The sequence below is a fragment of the Saccostrea cucullata genome, unplaced genomic scaffold (assembly GCF_032062105.1).
Source record: "Saccostrea cucullata isolate Sc308-1 unplaced genomic scaffold, CSIRO_AGI_Scuc_v1 ctg1567, whole genome shotgun sequence".
NCBI classification, from domain to species: Eukaryota; Metazoa; Mollusca; class Bivalvia; order Ostreida; family Ostreidae; genus Saccostrea; species Saccostrea cuccullata.
In genome coordinates, this window is record NW_026926165.1 from 137,757 (window position 1) to 160,814 (window position 23,058).

Consider the following 23,058-nt stretch of genomic DNA (forward strand, 5'->3'; position numbering starts at 1 on the left):
GTAACAATTTTACGGAGTGTAACAAAAGTGTATAATAATGGACATTTGTAATGCACTTCATGGTTTTCAAATGTAACACACTGTACTTATGCAAGAAAATGGATCTATATGAAAATTATTTAATTAATAACATTAAAGAAATCCTGAAAAAATTAAAAGAGAGGATTTCTTACATTGGCGTTAGAAGCAAATATTGAAAGGAGGGGGGAGGCTATAAGTAAAATAGAAAAAAATTCGAACCTGAAAAAACTTGACAAGCACAAAAAAGGATATTTTTCTATTGTCCTAACACGAAAATCCAATACGGGGGGGGGGGGGTCGTACCAATTTTTTCTGTCAATCACTACCACTTACCCACTGCAATGTACCTGTTGAAAGTGGGGGTGAGCTAAACCTACGACCCAATGTTTGTTACCTATATGATGTCTATCTTTGCAAAAAAAGTGAAAAAGAGAAAGACCCGAGATGATGCGATCGGTAGGTAACCTGTATTGGACAGATGAAAGATTCATTGAACATTCAGTCAAAGGGGGGGATACGTGAGCTGTTTTCAGCTTATGAGGAGAGTAGTGTATCAGAAATCCTTGGCAAGGAAAGATATCAAAATTGCTGAAAATTAAATTTTCTTAAAATACTTTTTCAATGACATAAAAAGAACACTTTTCTTATGTACACGTACATTATTATATAGTACCGGTGCATTTTAAGAAAGATAATTATAAATTTTAGCGAATTCCATTTTTTTAAAAATCATAATTAACTTGTATATTTAGACAGACATATAAATAAAGATAAGAAAAAACACGTTTGAACAGAGTTCCGAAATCACAAAACCTTGACATTGTGAGCCTCATACGAAGCGTATTAGGGCCGCAGCAGTATCTTTTTTAATTTGTTTTAACAAATTAGTAATTTGTTGAAACAAATTAGTAATTTGTTATAGCAAATTAATAATTTGTTAAAACAAATTATTAATTTGTTTAAACAAGTAATTAATTTGTTATAACAAATTAATAATTCGTTAAAACAAATTAATAATTTGTTAAAACAAATTAATAATTCGTTAAAACAAATTATAATTTGTTAAAACAAATTACTAATTTGATCTAACAAATTACTAATTTGATCTAACAGATTATTAATTTGATATAACAGATAATTAATTTGATAACAAATTACTAATTTGATATAACAGATTATTAATTTGATATAACAGATAATTAATTTGATTTAACAGATTATTAATTTGTTATAACAAATTACTAATTTGTTTAAACAAATTACTAATTTGTTATAACAAATGTCTAATAAACAAATTAAAAAAAGATACTGCTGCGGCCCTAATACGCTTCCGTAGCCTCAAGATGCATTGTCTTCAATAGACACATTTCCACATAATTGCGAAAAAAACGTTAAGTTCAAAAAAAAAATTCGTTATACACGTATTTATTTTCTTTTTATTTACTTGAAATATTTGTCGTAATTTACGAAATCTTTTCTCTTAATTTTGACGGTAATTATATTCTGTTAATACGAGATAGTGGCATGCACGTTTCTGGATTTTTAGCTCTACTGGTCAGAGAAGAGCTTATGCGATAGTGATGCGTCCGGCGTCCGTCCGTCTGTCTATAAACAATTTTTCTAAATGCTACTCCTCCTACAGTTTTGGTCTGATTTCAACATAACTTGGCACACAAGTAGATTACACTCAGGTACATAATTCTCTGTATCGGTTTTTTGATTTCGATGAACGGTGTTGCCGTTGTTATTAAAAGTAGAAATTTTTTGAAATACATTCAAAATGCTACTCCTCCTACAGTTTTGATCTGAATTCAATATAACTTGGCACACAGGTAGACTACACTAAGATACATAATTCTGTGTATCGGTTTTTGATTTCAATGAACGGTGTTGCCGTTGTTACTTAAAATAGAAATTTCTGTGAAAATCTTTCAAAATTTTACTCCTCCTACAGTTTTGGTCTGATTTCAATATAACTTGGCACACAAGTAGACTACACGAAGATACATAATTCTGTGTATCGGTTTTCAATTAATGGTGTTGCCTTGGTTACTAAAATTAGAAATATCTGTGAAATACTTTTAAAATGCTACTCCAAAAACAGTTTGAGTCTGATTATAATATAATTTGGCATGCAAGTACACTGAGATACAGTGGACCTTCAGATATCCGGATGTTTCAGTATCAGGACGACTTTTCATCGGAACAGAATTTTTTAATGTTATTTTGTCTTGTTTAACTGGTAATTCAGATATCCGGACAAATTGACTAGGAATCAAAGCGTCCGGATAAATGAGGCCCCACTGTACATAATTAACAGTTTTGTGTTTTTGATTTTAATGATTTATGTTTCCATAGTAATTTAAATTGAAAATTCAGTAAAAACTTATTAAAAACTACTCCTACAGCTGTAGCCTTATTGCAATCTTGCCTCAAAAAGAGACTTAATCAAGGATCATTATTCTATTTATTGCTTTTGTAAAGTTTTTAAGTCCCAACTGTTACTTTTCTTTTCTTTATTATACCGGTAAGTACAAACTAGTAGAGCTACAGTCTCGACAGAGACTTCTAGTTTTAAGTTTGTGAAGTTATTAAACAGTAAAGTTACAAAACTGATCCTCTTTAAAAACGGTATGTTATGTAAACATTCCCCTGTATGTTTTTTTTTCGGGTGGGGGATAGGGGGTTCGTTTTCGGGGGTGGGGTAGAGAAAGAACATCATGCAAAAATACATCACATTTAATATATCTAGTAAATCTAGTTAAACAATTATCATTATTATAAATTTTTAAAAAAAATATGTTAGTGTGTATCTTGATGTAATTGTACCATGTTTTACTGAAATAAGATCAAAACCATAGAAGATAAAATGAAAAGAAAGTTTCAGAAACTGGAATGGCTCTTGAGTCTAACTAGGAAATCATACCTTTTGAAATCAAGAAATGAAAACACATTTATATTTTCATCCTTTATCTTTGTTCCATTGCATGAGAGCAGTTACTAAGCATATCGTTCCTCTCATATGTTTTCATTTCTTCTAAAATAATGAGTGAAAATATTTCTGTTTTTAAAGTTTAATGAGTGAATCCTATTTACAATGACATTATGACAATGATAATGAATAAAAGTCTGTCTTCCTGTACAGCTTACAATCCTGTAAATAGAAAACCATATTTTAAGTACATGTACATGTTTTAATTCTGGTACATAGTGTTTTATCTTTACAATGTATTTATAAGAATTTCAATGGGAAAAAATGCATTTTTTGGGGAGAACCCACAAATAATAAGGAAAAATGTTTTTTTATGTTTGCCTATCTATCTGTTATTTTTTTTTAGCAATAATAACATTAATACATGTATATACCGTATAAGTAGAATTTTAGCAAGTATTTAATTTTGGCATTATTAGTGAAAGTCCTGAGATCACTGAAAATTAATTGCATTTTATTTGTAATACTTTCTTTAGTTTAGCATTTTAAAATCACTAAAATTACCTCTTGCTAAAAATAAATTACAAATTTCTATATATGGTAAAAAGAAAAAAATCTCTTAATAGCAATAAGAGAGAGAAAGTACTCACCTAAATAATCATCCATTAAGGTTCCAATTGCAAACTGAAAAATACATAATACAAAGATTAAAAATGATACCCATGGAGGAACCAATTTCTTTTTTTAAAGCACAAAAATTTAACATAAAATTGTGCTAACATATCTTACATTTATGTATTTTTAATCATTTTATCAGAAATCAGAACTTGATGCCCACGAGAATACCAGCATTATAAAAAGATCCACAATTTTTGAAAAACAGAGTTGTCCTTACCCCCCCCCCCCCCCCCATAATACTCTCAAGCAAAGAGATTTGATTGAAAAATCTAAGGTTATAGTAAATACTATCTTTATTTTACGTCCTTTATAATAAAAAAGTTTACCCCCAGTCCGAACAAAACAACACACACACACACCCACACCCACACACACACACACACACACACACACAAAAACCTACACATTTCATAACTACGGAAGCCTTAAATTGAATGGATTTGTATCATTTCCGAAGAGTATAAAGATTTTTTTTAAGAATTTGAATAACTTTTTTGGGTGGGATGCGGGTGGGCTTTAAAATAAAGAGTTACATGATATGTTATTTTCAAAAGATCTAGATCTTTAATAAAAACGGTACAAAATAGTCAACACAGCCAAAGATGAATCCAATATCAAATGAAACATTATTCATACCAGGGTATGTACAAGATATATAAAAACAAGGAGAATATTTTTACCATTCTCTTTTAAAAAGTATAATAGAGAAGGTGACTGAAAGAAAGTAAATTTGTGAGAATCTATCTATTCAATATATATAAGTAAGATGTACAAATATATAATCTCAGAAAACGTATTACCCCCCCCCCCTCTCTCTCTCTCTCTCTCTCTCACTAGGCAAAAAAAAATGTATTGGTACATGGTAATAATACATGGTATTACCTTGTACTAATACATGGTAATGCAAGGGGTCATTATGATGAAATTGACTTTTACGAAAAATGTATTTTGGGCTTGATCTTGACTTACATGATGTTACATCTTTATCTATGGGCACTGATGGGGTGGGAACTAATGAAAAAATAAGCTCATGACAGAGATGTGCTATAATCTTGACCCTGAATCTATAACATTGGGTTCAAAGTCAATGTTTACCCACAATGAAGTTTGAGCACTTTATGGATAAAACATGAACCAGACAGGGCTACAGGACAAAAAATTATAAGCTTCAGACAAGGATTAAAAGAGATTATATTTACAATGGATTTTAATGAACTGGTTAGAGGTCACTAGTTTCTCTACTCCAGGACAATTTGTGGACTGTTCTAGCCAAGAAAGAATCAAGGAATGAGAGAAAAAAGAACAGATTTAAAACATGGACAAATTAACAAATTGGCCAAGGTTATTAAACATCCTCTATCTATGAGCACTTTATATGTGAAGTTTGAGCAAGACAGGACCAAGGAGGGAGGAAGTGTGCCCCAGACAAAGGATTTTTTTCCTTCACCTTAAACTATGATCCAGAGAATTGGTTAAAGGTCAACACATCCTCTTCCCTAAAGCACTTTTAAATTAGTGAAAAGACAATCTGATTAAAATCAGATCCTTTGATCCGCTCACATAGATCGCTACACAAGGATCTAAAGAAACCCCATTCGGGGTCATCTCCTGGTGACCTTTGAATTATCCAATCAAATATTTACTTTGGAGAATTGGAAAGTATCTCGGAATTCAGTCACAGAGGGGAAAGGCCCGATGATACAAGAATGGAAAAATCGTGACCTAGTTTCTGTAGCCTGTCAAGAGAAAGGCCACAGTCTTTTCTGTACAGTAATATAATAAGTACGTGCTTTTGTCTTGTTTTTTAGCTCTTTGTTTTGTACGAAACGATAAGATCTTCTCTGCAGCTACTTTCACTTCTAATTTTGTTTTCCTGAATGTCGCTTAAGTACGACCTCTCTGATTGGTCAAAATTTTCATTAATATTTTTAGTAGAAAGGTCACCAGGAGATGACCCTGAATGGGGTTTCTTCAGATCCTTGTGTAGCGATCTATGTGAGCGGATCAAAGGATCTGATTTTAATCAGATTGATGAAAAGAAATCAAAATTAGGTCCAGGGAAGAAAAAATACTGAATATACTCCAGACAAGGATTTAAGAAAAAGATTTGTTTTTTCCTTGACCAAAGATCCAGAAAATTGGGTAAAAGTCTCATGATAATTTTGACAAATTGTCACACTATTGGTAGGAACAACAAAAGAGAAAATATGCACTGGGTATGGATTTTACCCAAAAGGGGTTTCTGACATTGACCCTGGATATAATTTCTATAATAGCAAATCAGATCTAGGTCACAGCACATATGAGCACTTTATTGGTGAAGTATTAGTCTGCCTAGACCAAGGTGAGAGAAAAATATGCTCTGGACAGATAAAATAAGTTGGACAGACAAGCAGATAAGAAAGAAGAGGGACAGAGTGGTAACGATGGGACACCTGCAAAGCAGGGTCCTCATAAGCATGTACATATATATAAAGTCGCCACAACTGAAGTTTACAAATATTAGCAAATAGCAATGTAGTTCTTCTTACTATATCTTTAGCATCAACTCTTGTTCCCACTATTTTGAGTCTGATTTCATCATCTTGTTGAATGACCTCATCCTAGAAAGAAAATTACAAAATTTCTCATTATAAATGATTTACTTGTTAAAAAAAATCATTGCTTTTAAATATAATTTATATGGCGAATGGTTTTTCTTTCATTGGTTCAGTTTCCAAGTTTAATAACTTGTTCACTTATTCAACATCCTATTGATGGCCTTTGAAATATTCCATCTGTGTTCCATGTCATTAAAGACTTTTTCAATACGTGTATGACAGTTTCTCAGAGTAAGATGCCGAAACTTGACTTTTTTCAACTTATTTTTTAAAACTTATTCACACACATGCAGTGATGTTAATGGGTTTATTCTTCTGCTGTTTGTCCCTTTCAGCACTTTAATCAAATTGAGAAGCCTTCAGTTATTGGTGGATGATGGCAAATTTTAACTTATAACCTGCACTTATCGTCAATGAGCAGCAAGGAATCATTTTTGTGCCAGCATCTACTGGGAATGTGTTTGATTTATATAGTCTCATCCAAAAGAATGGGATGGATTAATAAACTATAGGTCGTCATAATACATACTTTGTAAATACCTGTACTTTTGTTTTACTTACCTCCTCTTTGTTTTTGTAGCAAGGTGGATTTGAATTTGGGTCAAACTCCATGTTAGCTGGTATTGACTTTGAAAATGGAAATTACAATAGGTTACTTTATGTTCATAATAAAAGGTATTGATACTTTCATTTCCTTAGAAAAGCCCCAAGAAAATCCAAAAAAAAAAAAAAAAAGATGCATCTATTGAATTATTAAAAATAAAATTTCATTTAGAAAAAAAAATCATGATTAAAAGAACTTACATGTCTTGATACAAAACAAGATAAGGGTCCTATTTCTGTGAATAATCCAACCTGTAATACATAGAGCACACATAAAAATTGAAGGGACAAATAAAGTACACCTATTGATGTTCAAATATGCAGCAATAAGCAATACACATATGCTAAAATTTTGGGCATAAATATGTATGATAACAAGAGGCCCATGGGCCTTATAGGTCACCTGAGCATTATGCAACAACTTTCCAGTGATTGAATTTGATTCATGTTTTAAGCCAGATCTATGGCATTCACAATTTTGAAAGAGGCACCGTTGATCATCATAACTACATGTATACACTTAGCAGTTGCTTAGTTTAGTTACTTCATACCCATAGGCAAGGTAGGGGAATAAAAAATGCATTTCAACTAATCAGTAATATTCAGCAATAATCAGTAGTGCCCCTACCACACATGAACCCCTGACCCTTAGGCCTAGATCCACTCATTGCACAATTTTTGAAAAGGCATCCTTGCTTTTCAAAAATATTTGATTAATACCAAGAAGCAGATTTCAAACAATTCATTCATTTTCAGTATATAAGTACAGCCCCCCCCCCCCCTCTATGGTACCCCTCACCCTGGGGCCTTGAAATGCACAATTCTGGAAGATTATGGCCCTTGCTCATCATAACTATATAGGTAGTTCATCTGCTTAATACCCAGGATCAGAGAAGAAAATTTTCAAAGATTTAATCTATTTTCACTATATAATCAATGGAGCCCCGTCCTAAAACCAGAACCCCGACACTGGGGCCATGAAATTCATAATTTTGGAAGAGGCATTCTTGCTCATCATAACTATGTACTTAGTTTATTTAATACCTAGGAGCAGAGAAGAAGATTTTCAAAGAATTCATGCATTTTCACTAAATAATCAATAGAGCCCAGCCCTAACACCAGAACTCCTGACCCTGGGGCCATAAAATTCACAATTTTGGTAGAGGCATTCTTGCTCATCATAACCATGTACTTAGTTGGTTTATTTAATACCCAGGAGCAGAGAAGAAGATTTTCAAAGAAATAATGCATTTTCACTATATACTTATTTAGCCCTGCCCTAGCACTAGAACCCCTGACCCTAGGGCCATGAATTTCATAATTTTGGTAGAGGACTCAATGCTGATTACAATCATGCAAACAGTTTGACTGCTTGATGTCCAGGAGTAAAGAAGAAGATTTTTAAAGATTGCATTAATTTTAGTGGTTTTGGCCCCACCCCTCAGGCCCCAGGGGGGCAGGGATCATGAAATTCACAAATTTTGTTCCTTCACCCATAGATGCTTTGTGCCAAATTTGGTTGAAATTAGTTCAGTGGTTGCAGAGAAGAAGTGAAAATGTTCAAATGTTAACGCACGATGCACAACGAACGACGACGGACGAAAACGGATAGCAATAGGTCAACTGAGTTTACTCAGGTGACCTAAAAAGAGAGAGACAGAAAGAGATAATTAAACATATTTTTTCTTTCAAGATTTATTAAATAAGAGAACTTTAGAATTTTTTCTGAATTATTTTCCTTAGTTAACACATTCTTTTTAAAACTATCCTTGTCATGTATAATACTGGTACCTTATTAACTTGTGTTACCACAGCATCAAGAACCTCTCCTTTAAACGGTCTGAACACAATGGCTTTGTATTTGACTGGGTACACCACAAATCCTCGACTGGGCTGTATTGTCCCTGCTCCAATGTTATCAATAGTTGTTACTGCTATAACAAAACCATATCTGTAAAACAAAGTCAAAGTGTTCAATTTTTTGTAAGACAATAACATTAAGATGTAGATGATTTCATTTGCATAATAATTGTATAATGTATTTCCATCAAAATATAACTTAATCAATACAATTGCTTAATCTTTCATTTAAGAGTTTGGAATTCTAATTATTTTTGAATCTTGTGATTTTTGAATCCTGTGAAAAATGAAGTGTCTTTTGTAATTTAAATGGGAATTACTATTTCTATTAATATTTTACTTTAATCAGTAACAACTTACTTGCCAGTGCAGGTTCCCTCAACCTCTGTAAACAGTTTCTGTTTTACAATGTTGAGTAAATTGGGACCAAAATATCTTGGATGAAGAAGAATTTCGTGTTCTAATGATACCTACAATTTATAAAATAACATGTACGTAAATACCAAAATTATTTACAAACAAGTACAACTACAAAGGAATTGACACAGGCTGGAAATGAAGATGGAGATGTTTCTGGAGATGAAGAATGTATTTAATTTTTTTATGTAACATGGAGAGGTGTCACACATAAAGTCTAGAGAGAACAAACTTGGCAGGGCATCAGCCTTCTCTGGAGTGGACTTTAATAAATCATTAATCAGTTGCTTTCAATTTCAGTCATCAGTTTTATGCATCAAAGATGTTCTGATCAGTACACTGTTTTATATGGCATGTGCCAATCTGCAGAGTATAGAAAGGAGGTAATCTATTCCAGCTTACTGCTAGATTTCACCTGACACTTTCTGTTAAGATAATAACAATATTTATAAAAACTACATGAGAAATAATGCACCCCCTGGAATCCAAGACTGTGACTGTCATCCCTCTCTCTTTTTTATGTAAAAGAAATCCTTCTCTCTTTTTTATGTACAAGATATATGATTATTTAAAATGAATCTCAGTGATTTTCAATATTTATTATAATCAGTATATCTAGTAGCGTACAACATAGAGATTAATACCAAATACACCATACTGAAACTGAGCACCTATGATTCATAGTTTTGTTAGTTTGTTTGTTTGTTAGTTTGTAACTTGCTTTAAAAACATTACGTGAACTATTGTTTCAAAGCAGAATATTATCTTCCTTTCTCCCAATTTGTGTAAGAAGAATATCAGAAGTATCAAGCAGTTAATTCAGACAGTACTGTCATGATCACTTCTTTAACTTTTGTTCTTTGTTAACAGGTCCAGCACAATACCCCGATAAAGGTATATAGCTTGATAAAGCTATATAGCTTTATCAAGGTATCTAAAATACCTTGATCAAGGTATTTTATGTAATAAAAAAAATTCTTTAAAAATTAATTACTGACAGTCGAGCTCTGAGTTGTTGTCAGTAAATTCACCCATGCATGTAAAGTACTCAAACACAAACAAATCAGTATAAAAACGTGTCGTAAGAGGAGACATTATTTTATGCTTTCTTTTTGATACCAGAGTTTTTTTCATGCACGAATAGACACACTGTCAAAAACTCAGAACTCGACTTTCAGTATTTAATTTTTAAAGAATTTTTTTGAATTTTCATTACATAAAATACCTTGATCAAGGTATTTTAAATACCTTAATAAAGCTATATAGCTTTATCAAGCTATATACCTTTATCGGGGTTGATGTACCTGGTTAATGCATATCATATAGGGCCTTCTGACAATGACATTAAATGCTTTTTTAAGCACATACATATTGTTAAATCTTAAAAAGACTTAAGAAAACATTAAAATAATGTAATATTAGTTCAACCTAATACAAAATATGAGTAAAAATGGCTATTATTCATTAAAACATCTACAAAACAAATATCTTACATGGTAAAACATCTTTCTAGCTGCGGTGCGTCGATTTACCCAAAAGGACCCAAAAGGACCCAAAAGAACCCAAAAGGACCCAAAAGGAACCCAAAAGGACCCAAAAGGAACCCAAAAGGACCCAAAAGGAAATTAAGAACGACCCAAAAGGACTTGAAATAAAGAGATTAAATGGATATATAATGAATACTTTCATATTTTATTAAAACTAAAACTAGTTTTTTGAGGGTAAAGTGCGTGTTTGGGTGGAGGTGGGAGGCCCCCCCATCCCTCACCCCCACCCATCCTCGATACCATATGCCTAGAACATGTCATTAAATAAACTTATTTCTTTATTTATCAAATATCATATAATAAGATATAATAAAACAGAAGGAGAAATAGAATAATACAGTGCACTTTGTTAAATTCAGCTAAAAGAAATCAAAGCATATCTGACCAGATTTAATGATTGATGTGTTATAAAAGTCGTATGTTATTTCTTTAAGAAAAGTTGCAACAATATAAATGTATGTTTTTGCCAATTTTTAGGTAAATTTATAATATAATATTCATAATTTAATTCAAATTATTATTTTTCAGTGTATTATAATATATTAATTCGAGTCCTTTTGATTTCCTTTTGGGTCCTTTTGGGTCCTTTTGGGTTCCTTTTGGGTCCTTTTGGGTTCCTTTTGGGTCCTTTTGGGTAAATCGACGCACCCTTCTAGCTGCAAGCGGAAGTACATATTAGATTGAACAAAGTTTATTCGGATTGAAATAACAGCGGTACGAATTAAAAAAGATGTTTTCACAAGCATGCAGAAAAATAGGTATCAAAGTATCTCCACACGTTGAATTCAAGGTATATATTTTCTTAATCATAAGCATAATGTGTTCATAAAAACAGGTTTTGAAGTAAGTCTTGTCTTAGTTACATGCGTTGCTCATGAAGTGCAAGAAATGCAAAAGGATAGCAGAGGAAATTCGAATTCACATTTTTTAATATATGTACAACCAGAGACGTACAAGATCCCTCTCTTATAGTACGTCTCTGGTAAGATTTTAATGGCACTAACAAAAGTTTAATTATTTGGACCCTTCTTAGTGTCACGACTTACGGCTTTAGATGTTTAGCGGCGTAACATTGTGGGGCTCCTTAATCTGAATGTTGAACGAAAGACAACAGGATATAATTTGTTTTTTAATATTTTATTAGATTTTATTCAATAAACATACAAAAATACTCTTCTTTGGCTCTGCGGTCCTCACCTGAAATAAAAACAAACAACCACCCTTTCCAACAAAATATTAATTTATAAAACCACCCTTAAACAAACCCCTTAATAAACATGAATAGACCTTGTATCCTTAGGCCTTGAATAAAGATTGAACTAGTGATTTCTTCACTTATTGAGTATAAATATAAAATGTCAGGTTATAGCAAACAACTAATTGTATAGGGACAAAAAGTTATGCTAATATCTCAATACAATGCGTTTAGCATTTGTTAACATTCAAAGGATGCAGCAAACAACTAATTGTATAGGGACAAAAAGTTATGCTAACATCTCAACAAAACTCAATACAATGCACCATGCATTTGTTAGTTTGTTGTCAGTAATAATGTCAGGAATTATAAATATCAAGTTCAGGTCACTTCTTGTGCAACAATAAACAATAACATTGAATGAATTCAACTTTGTGTCTGAGTAAAATGAATGAATAACGCAATCAAACGTTGCTAACAAATTCAGGTTAATAATTATCCATCATGTCAATTTGTCTCTCTGTCTAAAACAGAACCCTTGGAGAGACTGCCTTGTTCGGAGTTGGTCCGTCAGGTAGACCTTTCCGTGGGTGAGACCGCAGGCGTCTGACCGTCAGAGCCCGGGGAGCTCGTATATAAAGCCTTTACACCCATTATGACGTACTAGTATATTGCATGAGATTTGGCGCCATTACTTCGAATAGCCGGAAAGCTTCGGATGCGTTTAACTATTATACGCATCCGAGGTGTTAAAAATGTAGTTTACATCTTTTACCGCTTAGCATGAAAAGCAGAGTGTAATTGTAAGGTTTACTGTAATTATCAGTGAATGGATTTATTAATTATCCCAATTATCAAAGGTAAGCACATTTAGTACTCTGTAAAAGCATTTATGATGCAGTCAATGGTTTATTTACGTTGCGTATTCCTCAAAACATGAAGGAAATTCGGTACGAGGTGAACAATTTGCACCTAGCTCATCATGAATTCCAAATAACATTAATCAATAATAACAAGTACATATAAGAATAAATGTCTATAATATATTTATCATCCAATCATTCATCGAATCATTATTTTAACGATTCATATCACAATAAACATCTTGTTTACTTATTCATAACGATAGTGGAGAATGTCAAATTCGTAACACGGCCCCCTTCTCTATTTAACATTCGTCCCCGAATGTCTACAAACATTCAACAATAAACAATCTAAATTAATGTTCAGTGAACAAAAACCTCAATATCTCGATTATCTGGTTATCTCGAAATATAGTCTTCGGGATATCCAATTTAAACTGTAAGTTCACTCTATCATAAGCAAACTTTAAATTGTATTAAACAAAATCAAATATGTAGAATCACATAACATTCAATCTATTACAATGCTCAAATTCAATAAGCACGACGCTTCGTCGTATTTTCAAAACGAAAGTAGATTTCATGACATGTCTTCGTACGACTTATTAAAAGGCGTGACGTCAAATCCTCAAGTTGAGAAATGAATCGCCACTGAATGTTTCACGAAGTTCGTCCAAAATACTTGCAAAAACTGGACTAAATGCAACCGTCAGTAAGTAGAATTTGAATGCTCGTTATATATTCTATTTGATCTGACTATAAGCAGATATATTTATGCGTTGTTTTGTAGCATTTGTGCGAAAACAACAACTGCACAATTCAAATTCAAATTGACATCAGTCAAACATTCTGTGAAGTATAAATACGTCAAAATGATTCAATCTGTTTCATTGCTGATCCATATTTTTTAGGATTCCCATTATCTGAGGTACCCTCAACAACATGACATGTAGCGATGTACCAAGAGAAAAATCAAAGGTAAGTAAAGGTAAGTTGAACAATATTTCACTTATGCATAATATCAATATCAATCAATCATTGTAATAAGATTCATAATATGACTGCTTGATGCATAGAATGCATGAAGTAAGTGCATGAATACAATTAGATATTATAGATCAAATATTCACAGATCATCGACAGTATAAAAACTCAACATAAATAATCTCTTCTCATTTTTGCGAGAATGTTCAAGAAAACAATTAAAATTTCATACGAAAAATCAGCAAATGTCAAATATTCATATTGTCTAGCTACTTCAAAACCATGTTGGTTTATTCTCACCATCAGTTTCATTGTTTGTTACATTTTCAGTTTGTTTTGTAGGGATATCAAAAGGGCAGAGCAGATTTACCACAAGATCTGGTTGTGACAGAACAGTTTTCAGGTATTTTTAAGCTCTTTGTGTTAGGATCTAAAGTTAAACTAACAAGGTAGTTTACCTCCTTGCCCATAGTCCCTGTCAGATAAAATAGGTGAACTTGTTAGGGCACGCTTTAGCTTGTCAAAAGATTTGTGACAGTCTTCACCCCAAACAAATTTATGACTTTGTTCAGTCAGTTTGTGCAAGGGTCTAGCCATATCAGAAAATTTAATTGAGAAACTACTCTGAAATTCTTTTAGCAATTCTCTTAATTTTTGCTGTTGTTCTTGATCAATATTTTTACAAGAATTCTCAAACACAGACTTCAAATGTTCAGGAAAATTTTCATTTGTTTTCTTTTCCTGTTTTGTCAAAACATTTATTGATTGGGGAGTACTTTGATTGATCCCTGAAGTATCTTCTAAATTTGCCACAACAGTCCCTTTGAAAATTTTAACACTCTTATCACCTAAGTTCATGTATCGAACAGGTACTCTATCATTTTCAACTTTTGCCAAAATCTTGGGAACTAATACACCATGTTTATCTAAAGACTTTGCCACAGGCTTTAACAAAGTAACCTTGTCATTAAATAATGGGTTTTCCACTTTAGCCGGGGCAATAAATTCACTGAGAGGGGGAATCTCTATAGTTTCCGTCAAAAATACCTTACAACATTGCTTATTTAAAGTTTCATGTGTAAAGCAAGAAACATCTATCCCCTTTATTCTAAGTTTCATTTTGTTCAACAGAACATCACAGTTGTGGTCTTTCATGAAATCTAAACCCAAAATACATTCGTTTTGGATATTAGCCACTAAAACATTATGATTCACAGTAACATCTCCCACACATATTTCCACTAGGCATTCCCCTAGGACAGCTATTTTCTCCCCACTAACAGAGGTTAGATTTACAAATGAAGGGTTCAAATCTAATTTCCCCTTCAACTCTGAACTGTCTGCAAAATCTGAGCTAATAATTGTTACACTAGCTCCTGTGTCGACCATCATTGTAGTCGGAGTGTTCTCAATTTTGCCTACTACAAAAATTGCTTCACCACATCCCTTTACATCACCTACTCTCTCATTTTTAGGTGCATTTTCACACATAACAATTTTCTCAATATCATTTTTTGGTTTATTGTTCATCATATTTTCATTCTCAGTTACATTAACTGTATTTTGAGGACTCTTTTTAATACACTCACTTCTTCCAGCAGGAAGAGGTCCTCTTGTTTCAACTTTGTTTAACAGTGATTGGGGCCTACCCCTGCGCTTTGTCGACTTCCGCCCCCTGAATTCGACACGGGAAAGTTTCCCTGATTTGAGGATTGGAAGTGACCATTGTGATATTGTCTATTTTGGTAAGCGTTTCTTTTCTCAAAATTGTTTGCATTGTATGGCTGCCTATGAAACTGATTGCTCTGTTGATCATATTGTGCATTCCTGAACCGGGTATGCACCTCGCTTGAATGAGAAAAGTTAGGTCTTGAATGAAGACCATCTTTAAGGAGTGATCTAATCTCTTTTGTAAGTGATTGGAGATCATCTCTCAAGACCCTATTTTCTTGTTTGATTGAGGCGAGGAGATTGGTGTCCATTTCTGGATGTATGGCATTGACAACTTTTACCCTCTGTGCATCAGCCAGTTTGTGGGTTTCAAGTCTTATAGCCAATATCTCAGCCTCATTAATGTCTCTGGGTCTACTTTCTCTCAAGCGAAGGCGCATATCCGGATCGGGAAGTGCATCAATGAAGTGATCTAATGATAGAACATTTGTCAAGTTTGAATCAGCAGTAGGATATGCTTGCCTAGTAAGTCTCTTGATAGATTGTGCAAGCTCAGATAAAGATTCTTTGTCACCCTTTGTTTTTGTCTTTAACTTAGCTCTGAACATTTCAGATCGTTCAACTGAACCATAACGTCTATCAAGAATCTTGACTAGGGAATCATAATCTCTGCGCTGAACTTCGTTAAGTTCACTTAAAAGTGCACGAGCCCCTCCCGCTAAACTGCTAGCTAGGTATAGTGACTTTGCTCTGTAATTCCAACCATGTAGATCGACCAAGATTTCAAACTGGGCAAGATAATCCCCAAAATCTTCTGACCCATCAAATGTAGGTGGTTTAATAGATACAATAGGTTTGGAATTGAAAGGGGAAGGAACTCTATTTTCATTGTAATTTATCTTCCTTGCAGGGGTTTCTATGTGACCAATACTTTCTCCAGCCCCAATGATAGGAGACTGATCATGAAGACCCAGGGATTCTCTACACCCATGCACTTGATATCTGAATGCATTATCTTTGGGGGTCCCCTTTTGTTTTAATTCATCTACTTGTTTTTGTAATTGACGAGAATCTCGTCTCATGTTTGATAATTGTTCATCAATGTCTTGTCTCATGTTTAAGACTTCTTTGTTCATCATTTCTACAGCTTTTAACAAAAGTTCATTTACATTTTCAGCCTTGTCAGAGCCTGATTTCTGTGTAGGAGAAGAGGTACCGGACCTTTGATACTCATCACAAGTGATGTCATCATTCAGATCGCAGGACCTGCACCCATTCTCCTCAGAAGCTTCAAATTGGCTGTTTTTATTTGACATTTTGTTATTGCAACACAAATTTTATGTGTTATAATGTGCTTGTCGTTGTCAATAGACTTAACAAGACTTAGATGTCAATTTTGTAAGATCCTGATGTAGACTTTCGATCAACCAGAATAAAAGGAAGACTTTATCCCACTTCTGACACCAATTGTCACGACTTACGGCTTTAGATGTTTAGCGGCGTAACATTGTGGGGCTCCTTAATCTGAATGTTGAACGAAAGACAACAGGATATAATTTGTTTTTTAATATTTTATTAGATTTTATTCAATAAACATACAAAAATACTCTTCTTTGGCTCTGCGGTCCTCACCTGAAATAAAAACAAACAACCACCCTTTCCAACAAAATATTAATTTATAAAACCACCCTTAAACAAACCCCTTAATAAACATGAATAGACCTTGTATCCTTAGGCCTTGAATAAAGATTGAACTAGTGATTTCTTCACTTATTGAGTATAAATATAAAATGTCAGGTTATAGCAAACAACTAATTGTATAGGGACAAAAAGTTATGCTAATATCTCAATACAATGCGTTTAGCATTTGTTAACATTCAAAGGATGCAGCAAACAACTAATTGTATAGGGACAAAAAGTTATGCTAACATCTCAACAAAACTCAATACAATGCACCATGCATTTGTTAGTTTGTTGTCAGTAATAATGTCAGGAATTATAAATATCAAGTTCAGGTCACTTCTTGTGCAACAATAAACAATAACATTGAATGAATTCAACTTTGTGTCTGAGTAAAATGAATGAATAACGCAATCAAATGTTGCTAACAAATTCAGGTTAATAATTACCCATCATGTCAATTTGTCTCTCTGTCTAAAACAGAACCCTTTTGTGATGGGGAGACTGCCTTGTTCGGAGTTGGTCCGTCAGGTAGACCTTTCCGTGGGTGAGACCGCAGGCGTCTGACCGTCAGAGCCCGGGGAGCTCGTATATAAAGCCTTTACACCCATTATGACGTACTAGTATATTGCATGAGATTTGGCGCCATTACTTCGAATAGCCGGAAAGCTTCGGATGCGTTTAACTATTATACGCATCCGAGGTGTTCCGAATGTAGTTTACATCTTTTACCGCTTAGCATGAAAAGCAAAGTGTAATTGTAAGGTTTACTGTAATTATCAGTGAATGGATTTATTAATTATCCCAATTATCAAAGGTAAGCACATTTAGTACTCTGTAAAAGCATTTATGATGCAGTCAATGGTTTATTTACGTTGCGTATTCCTCAAAACATGAAGGAAATTCGGTACGAGGTGAACAATTTGCACCTAGCTCATCATGAATTCAAATAACATTAATCAATAATAACAAGTACATATAAGAATAAATGTCTATAATATATTTATCATCCAATCATTCATCGAATCATTATTTTAACGATTCATATCACAATAAACATCTTGTTTACTTATTCATAACGATAGTGGAGAATGTCAAATTCGTAACATTAGTATCAAACTAATGATTGCCATATTTTCCTGATCATGTTACGAAATTGTTGTTTAATGTCAAATGTTATTTGCCATTTCAGTTCTTCACGATTTTAATTCTTTTCCTTTACTGTATATTTGTTTACAAATAAATGTATACATTTTGAGGGTCTATAAATTATCATCATTTGTTTTTGTTTTTGGGTTTTTTTTTTTTTTATAATTTATACATATTAACTATGCTTATTTTTTTAAATAGCGATGTTTGCTAAGAAGTAGTCTTTGTCATCAGAAAATAGAGAGCAATGCAAAAAGCACAGAACACAGTTACAGTAATGCAGGTATTTTTCATTTTGAATAATTTTTTATTCAAAATACATTTTTTTGTGGTACATATACATACAGAAAAAGTACAGAACACAGTAAGTTACAGTAATGCAGGTATTTTTCATTTTGAATATTTTTTTTATTCAAAATACGTTTTTTCTGGTACATATATTTGAAAATAAATAAAAACAGCTAATTATTCCTTAGTCCAAACTGAGCACAAAAATTAGTAATTAAAAAATTCTTTTAAAAAAAACCTCAGCTCATGTTTTAATTAATTAATTTTCTTTCAGACCAGGGAGACAGTGAGCCGACACTGTATGACAAATTCCTACAGAATCCACAGTCAGTTCCCTTAATCACATCGAGGAAGCTGGAGTATCCCAACAAGTACAGGGCACCTCGCCAAGCCTGGCTAGAAACACTTAGTACGGTGGAGGATCACAAACTTGGCATGGTGGATCTCCATCCAGATGTTTTTGCTGTTCATCCCAGGTACTTTTGTACCACCCTGCTCATTAGTATCCCTAAAATGTAAACATATTAGACAGGTTTACTCAAAAGTGAAGCCTTGAAATAGATTCTAGCCCCGAGGATTGAATTTTTTTCGTAAAGCACTGTCCAGATAATTTGAAAAAAATAAAGAATAAAAAAACTTTACGGGGGAGTGACTGCCACTTAATTTTTTGATTTCTCTCCAAGCAACACTAGGTTGGAAAATTTTATAGTTCAGATGTATATGTCTTTCTTTTCAGGTTGGACATACTATATCACAATTTAAGATGGCAGGAGTTTTACAAGAAAATTGTAAGTATTTTTCTTTTTTTACCATTGTTAAAAGTGCATACCATTAAGGGATTTAGGTTTTATAATTTTGTACTACAATTATGGTTGACACAAATTTAAGAATTTATTTTTGTAATTCAAAACTAAAAGTCTAAGAGAGATAAAAATATTTTTTCATTCATTGCAGGTTTTTATGATAATTTATGAACTTTTTTAAAGAAATACAAAAATTATTCTAGGATTATAATTGGACGCCAGGTCGAGGTGATTTAGATGTGACAACCCGCAAACAGATGCCTCAAAAAGGAACAGGAAGGGCTAGAAACCGCAATAGGGACAGCATAATGTTTAGAACAGGTCTGGTTTGTGTGTTGAATATAAATATTGAAGTTTTTTTTAATTTAATTTCTGTAAAGATTTCTTGAGCACTACAATATGTAGTGTTCCATCAACGAAACATATCAATACATGTTATACCTTATTAAGCAAACTTAATCCTACATTATTTAGGCAGACATGAATGTTTGATTGTTTGAGAATTAATGTTGCAGCTGTTGTGGTAAGAATTTACCCAACCCACTTCAGCTGCAACATTAATTTCCATGCTAACAACCATATAAAGAATTTTATTGTTGAAGCAAAATATCCTGTTTAAGCACAAGTTCATTTATTATTAGAATGATTTTAGGTCCAATAAGAGGCGATGAAGTAATGTAAACTGTATTCTTAAGCAATTTCAAACCACTTTTGCAGAAAAATCCATGTGAATTTATCTGAAAACATTTTGCTAGGAATATTAAACTACTTTGAGTATATTAAACACAACAATGTAATCTTTTTTAAAACTTTTTTTTTTAACAGGTGCCAAACCCCTTGGACCAAGAGGCCCCAAGGCTTTGTTTTACATGTTACCGAAGCGATACAGAGTTCAGGGACTTTGCACTGCACTCTCATTTAAATATGCACAGAATAATTTGCATATTGTAGACTCGCTGGAAATTCCTGAAGATGATCCACAGGTAATGCATTTTAGACAGTATTCAGGTAACATATTCTTGGACAAAATTTGATCTAAGGCTGTGCATTTTATGATGTCACTTTTCTGACATTGAAGTAGAAGTACAAATGTATTACAAAAAATTCCTATAGATAACTGGTTTTTTGATTGCCTCAGCATAATATTTAACTTTATAACATAGATATAAAAAACTTTTTTTTCTATTTTTACAGTACATTCAAGATTTAATTGACACAAGATTTTGGGGATTCTCGGCCCTCTTTGTTGATGAGTAAGTATTTATATTTTTTAAAAATAATTTTGGTTGTGTTTTTTATTTGTGTTTGTCTTGACAATTTTCTCCTTTTATTTCAGCACTGACTACATGCCAGAGAACACATCGTTAGCATTAGCAGAATTTCCACAATACAATTTGTGTCCTGTTTATGGTAAAATTTATCACATATTCAAATCTCATGATTATTTACAATATCTAAAAAAGTGTTGACTTAACAGTTGTTAGTAGGACAGCAAGTAATATTTAAATCATTTATTTTCATTGATAAGGAATTATTCATACTATGATAATTTTTGTTGTCAATGAAAAAGTTTAACAGATAAAGGTCTTGTAATGAGGCCAACTTTTAAAAAAGGTTTGTGTGCCCTCTCCCGACTCGGGGATCAAAAAATTGGGTTAGTAGGTAGGTGAGAATTTGTTTTCTCAGAAAATTTCAGTTTCATTGCTGAATTTTCAAAATCTTTTTTACAGAATGCATAAAAAATACTGGTAACTGCTTTCTGGAGGTTTAAAAAAAATTTGAGTCGGGCCCTTTTTAGCTAGCAGTCAGTCAGGAGAGGACAACCGAACAATTTAAGGTGGCCTAAGGTTTTTTTTTTTTAAATGATAAAACATTTGCTCACACATTTTGAGAAATTAAGAAAATAATGTGAACAAGTATTTTGTTCAACATTTTAAAAAGTTTTTAGCTCACCTGAGCTGAAGGACTGATAAGTAAAAAATCCTTGTGGTATCCTTGCTAAGCAATCGCTGAACCAGCCTAATAAATTTTTGAGAGAAGCTAAACCTAAAATGTTAATTTTAAACTAGTATTTTGCTAAACATTTTAAAAAGTTTTTATTGTATTTAATTTTCATTGAAAATCACACATTTTAAAGCTGATAAAATATTCTAAACTTTCCTTATTTATCAATCTAATATTTGGAGTTCAATTCTTGGCAATACATTGTACTTTTGGCATAAAAAAATCATTTTTTGCTGTAAATAATGTGTGAAAATCTAGCAAACTGAAATACAAAAGGAGTGTGAAATGATCAAGGTTGTAGATGAAATTTTTTTTTCATTAAATGAGTGAAATTTCTAGCAAACAAAAATACAAAAAGAGTGTAACATTATAAAGTGTAGTTGAAAATTAATGATAAATCCTTGTACTTATTATTACAACTTTCAATGTCTTTAATGCAGTACAACATTTTTTCAGTTGATAAGCTCTGTCATTCCTCTATTTCAGGATTAAATGTGCGTGATATGTTGAAACATGAAACCTTAATACTGACACTTGCTGCTGTCGAAAAGATCAAGCAGAAATTACTTTTTCATTCACATAGAAACAGAAGAGATACCAAGTTTACCATGGACAAAAGATATGACCAATACTGATTTGAAGATTGCCAATAAAATGTGTTTATTAGTGACTGTTTGATTGTTTTATTTTATCAAAGATAATTATAAAGACCGTTCACTAGTGGTTCAGTTGCAATGTTAGTTTTTGCAAAGTTTGGAGTTGAAACACAGTAACAAGGGGAAACTCTAAATGTGAGAAAAAAACAAATTTTCTTTTCTGTTAATATTCCGAGAACTGTAGGAGGTGACATATCAATAGTGTCAATGTATCCTGCCCCAAATATATGGGATCCTTGAAAAATACACCTTGGGTGAGAAATAAGCAGTGTCCAATATGCATTTTTGTAAAGGACCCCATATATACTCGATTCTCATAATATCGCGGGTTCCATTGTATCGCGGTATATTCCTAAAATTCGGATAAATAGCTTATATCCTTTTTGTTGATGGGCTATCTGTCTGTCGTCTAATTGTTAATTTTTGTGATGATTAAAAATAGTGGAACATGCGTCTGATTTTTTTTTATTCAAATAAAACGTAATTTTACAGATTTCCAATCCCGTTTTTATTATATTTAGACCATTGATTTTATAAACTAGTAAAATTCATAATAAAGTTCATGTTTTGAAAGTCTTTAGTTTGTATAATTGTTTATTTTTTTTATGTAGAATTACATCGTAAATTTGAAAATAAGAATTGAAGTCCATGCCAACTATAATTTTTCATGTTTTCCCATACCGCGATACTATAAATTTTAAGACTTCCTGTTTTAAAAATAGACTACAAATTAAATGATGAAAGCTTGGGAAATAATTTGACACTAAAAAGTTAGGCCATGGTTTGGTTTATGAACATTATTTGATGAAAGTTAAAGTAAAAAATTGGAATTACACTTTTTATGCAAAAGGTTTTAAGTACCGCGATATAATGAGACACCAGTATACATGTATTTCATTTTACCCATCTAAGTGTCGAAATAATTAATAGTACCCTGTGAACATTTTTGTATGTAAATGCTTCAACAATTGGTATTTTCATAAAAAATGATTAGGAATCAAAACCTGTGGGTTCGAATGATGCCTTTGTCTCTACTTGGTATTTTACAAGAGGTAATCTAAAATAGTTTTTATTAACAAGTAAATGAGCAATGGTATTTCAATTACA

The 23,058-nt window shown here is 32.6% G+C and overlaps 2 protein-coding genes across 3 annotated transcripts; one reads left to right on the plus strand and one right to left on the minus strand.

The window, feature by feature from the left end:
• Positions 1 to 3,079: 3,079 nt before the first annotated feature.
• LOC134270986 (DNA-directed RNA polymerase II subunit RPB7) lies at positions 3,080 to 11,324 on the minus strand. Of its 2 annotated transcripts, XM_062753253.1 has the most exons (9): positions 11,307 to 11,324; positions 10,605 to 10,616; positions 9,055 to 9,164; positions 8,626 to 8,785; positions 7,036 to 7,086; positions 6,793 to 6,858; positions 6,163 to 6,234; positions 3,604 to 3,637; positions 3,080 to 3,175 (listed from the first exon to the last, which is right to left on the minus strand). In XM_062753253.1, exons 2-9 carry the CDS (start codon positions 10,614 to 10,616, stop codon positions 3,168 to 3,170), a joined length of 513 nt encoding a protein of 170 aa, XP_062609237.1. In that variant the 5' UTR covers positions 11,307 to 11,324; the 3' UTR covers positions 3,080 to 3,167. The 2 variants fall into 2 exon arrangements, with proteins under 2 accessions (XP_062609237.1, XP_062609238.1); XM_062753254.1 differs by lacking the exon at positions 11,307 to 11,324 and having other exon boundaries at positions 10,605 to 10,622.
• On the plus strand, positions 11,321 to 21,965 carry LOC134270985 (large ribosomal subunit protein uL4m-like). The gene is made up of 9 exons (XM_062753252.1): positions 11,321 to 11,448; positions 18,402 to 18,483; positions 18,763 to 18,964; positions 19,225 to 19,276; positions 19,495 to 19,612; positions 20,117 to 20,274; positions 20,486 to 20,544; positions 20,628 to 20,701; positions 21,782 to 21,965. Exons 1-9 carry the CDS (start codon positions 11,389 to 11,391, stop codon positions 21,928 to 21,930), a joined length of 954 nt encoding a protein of 317 aa, XP_062609236.1. The 5' UTR covers positions 11,321 to 11,388; the 3' UTR covers positions 21,931 to 21,965.
• The last annotated feature ends 1,093 nt before the right edge of the window (positions 21,966 to 23,058 follow it).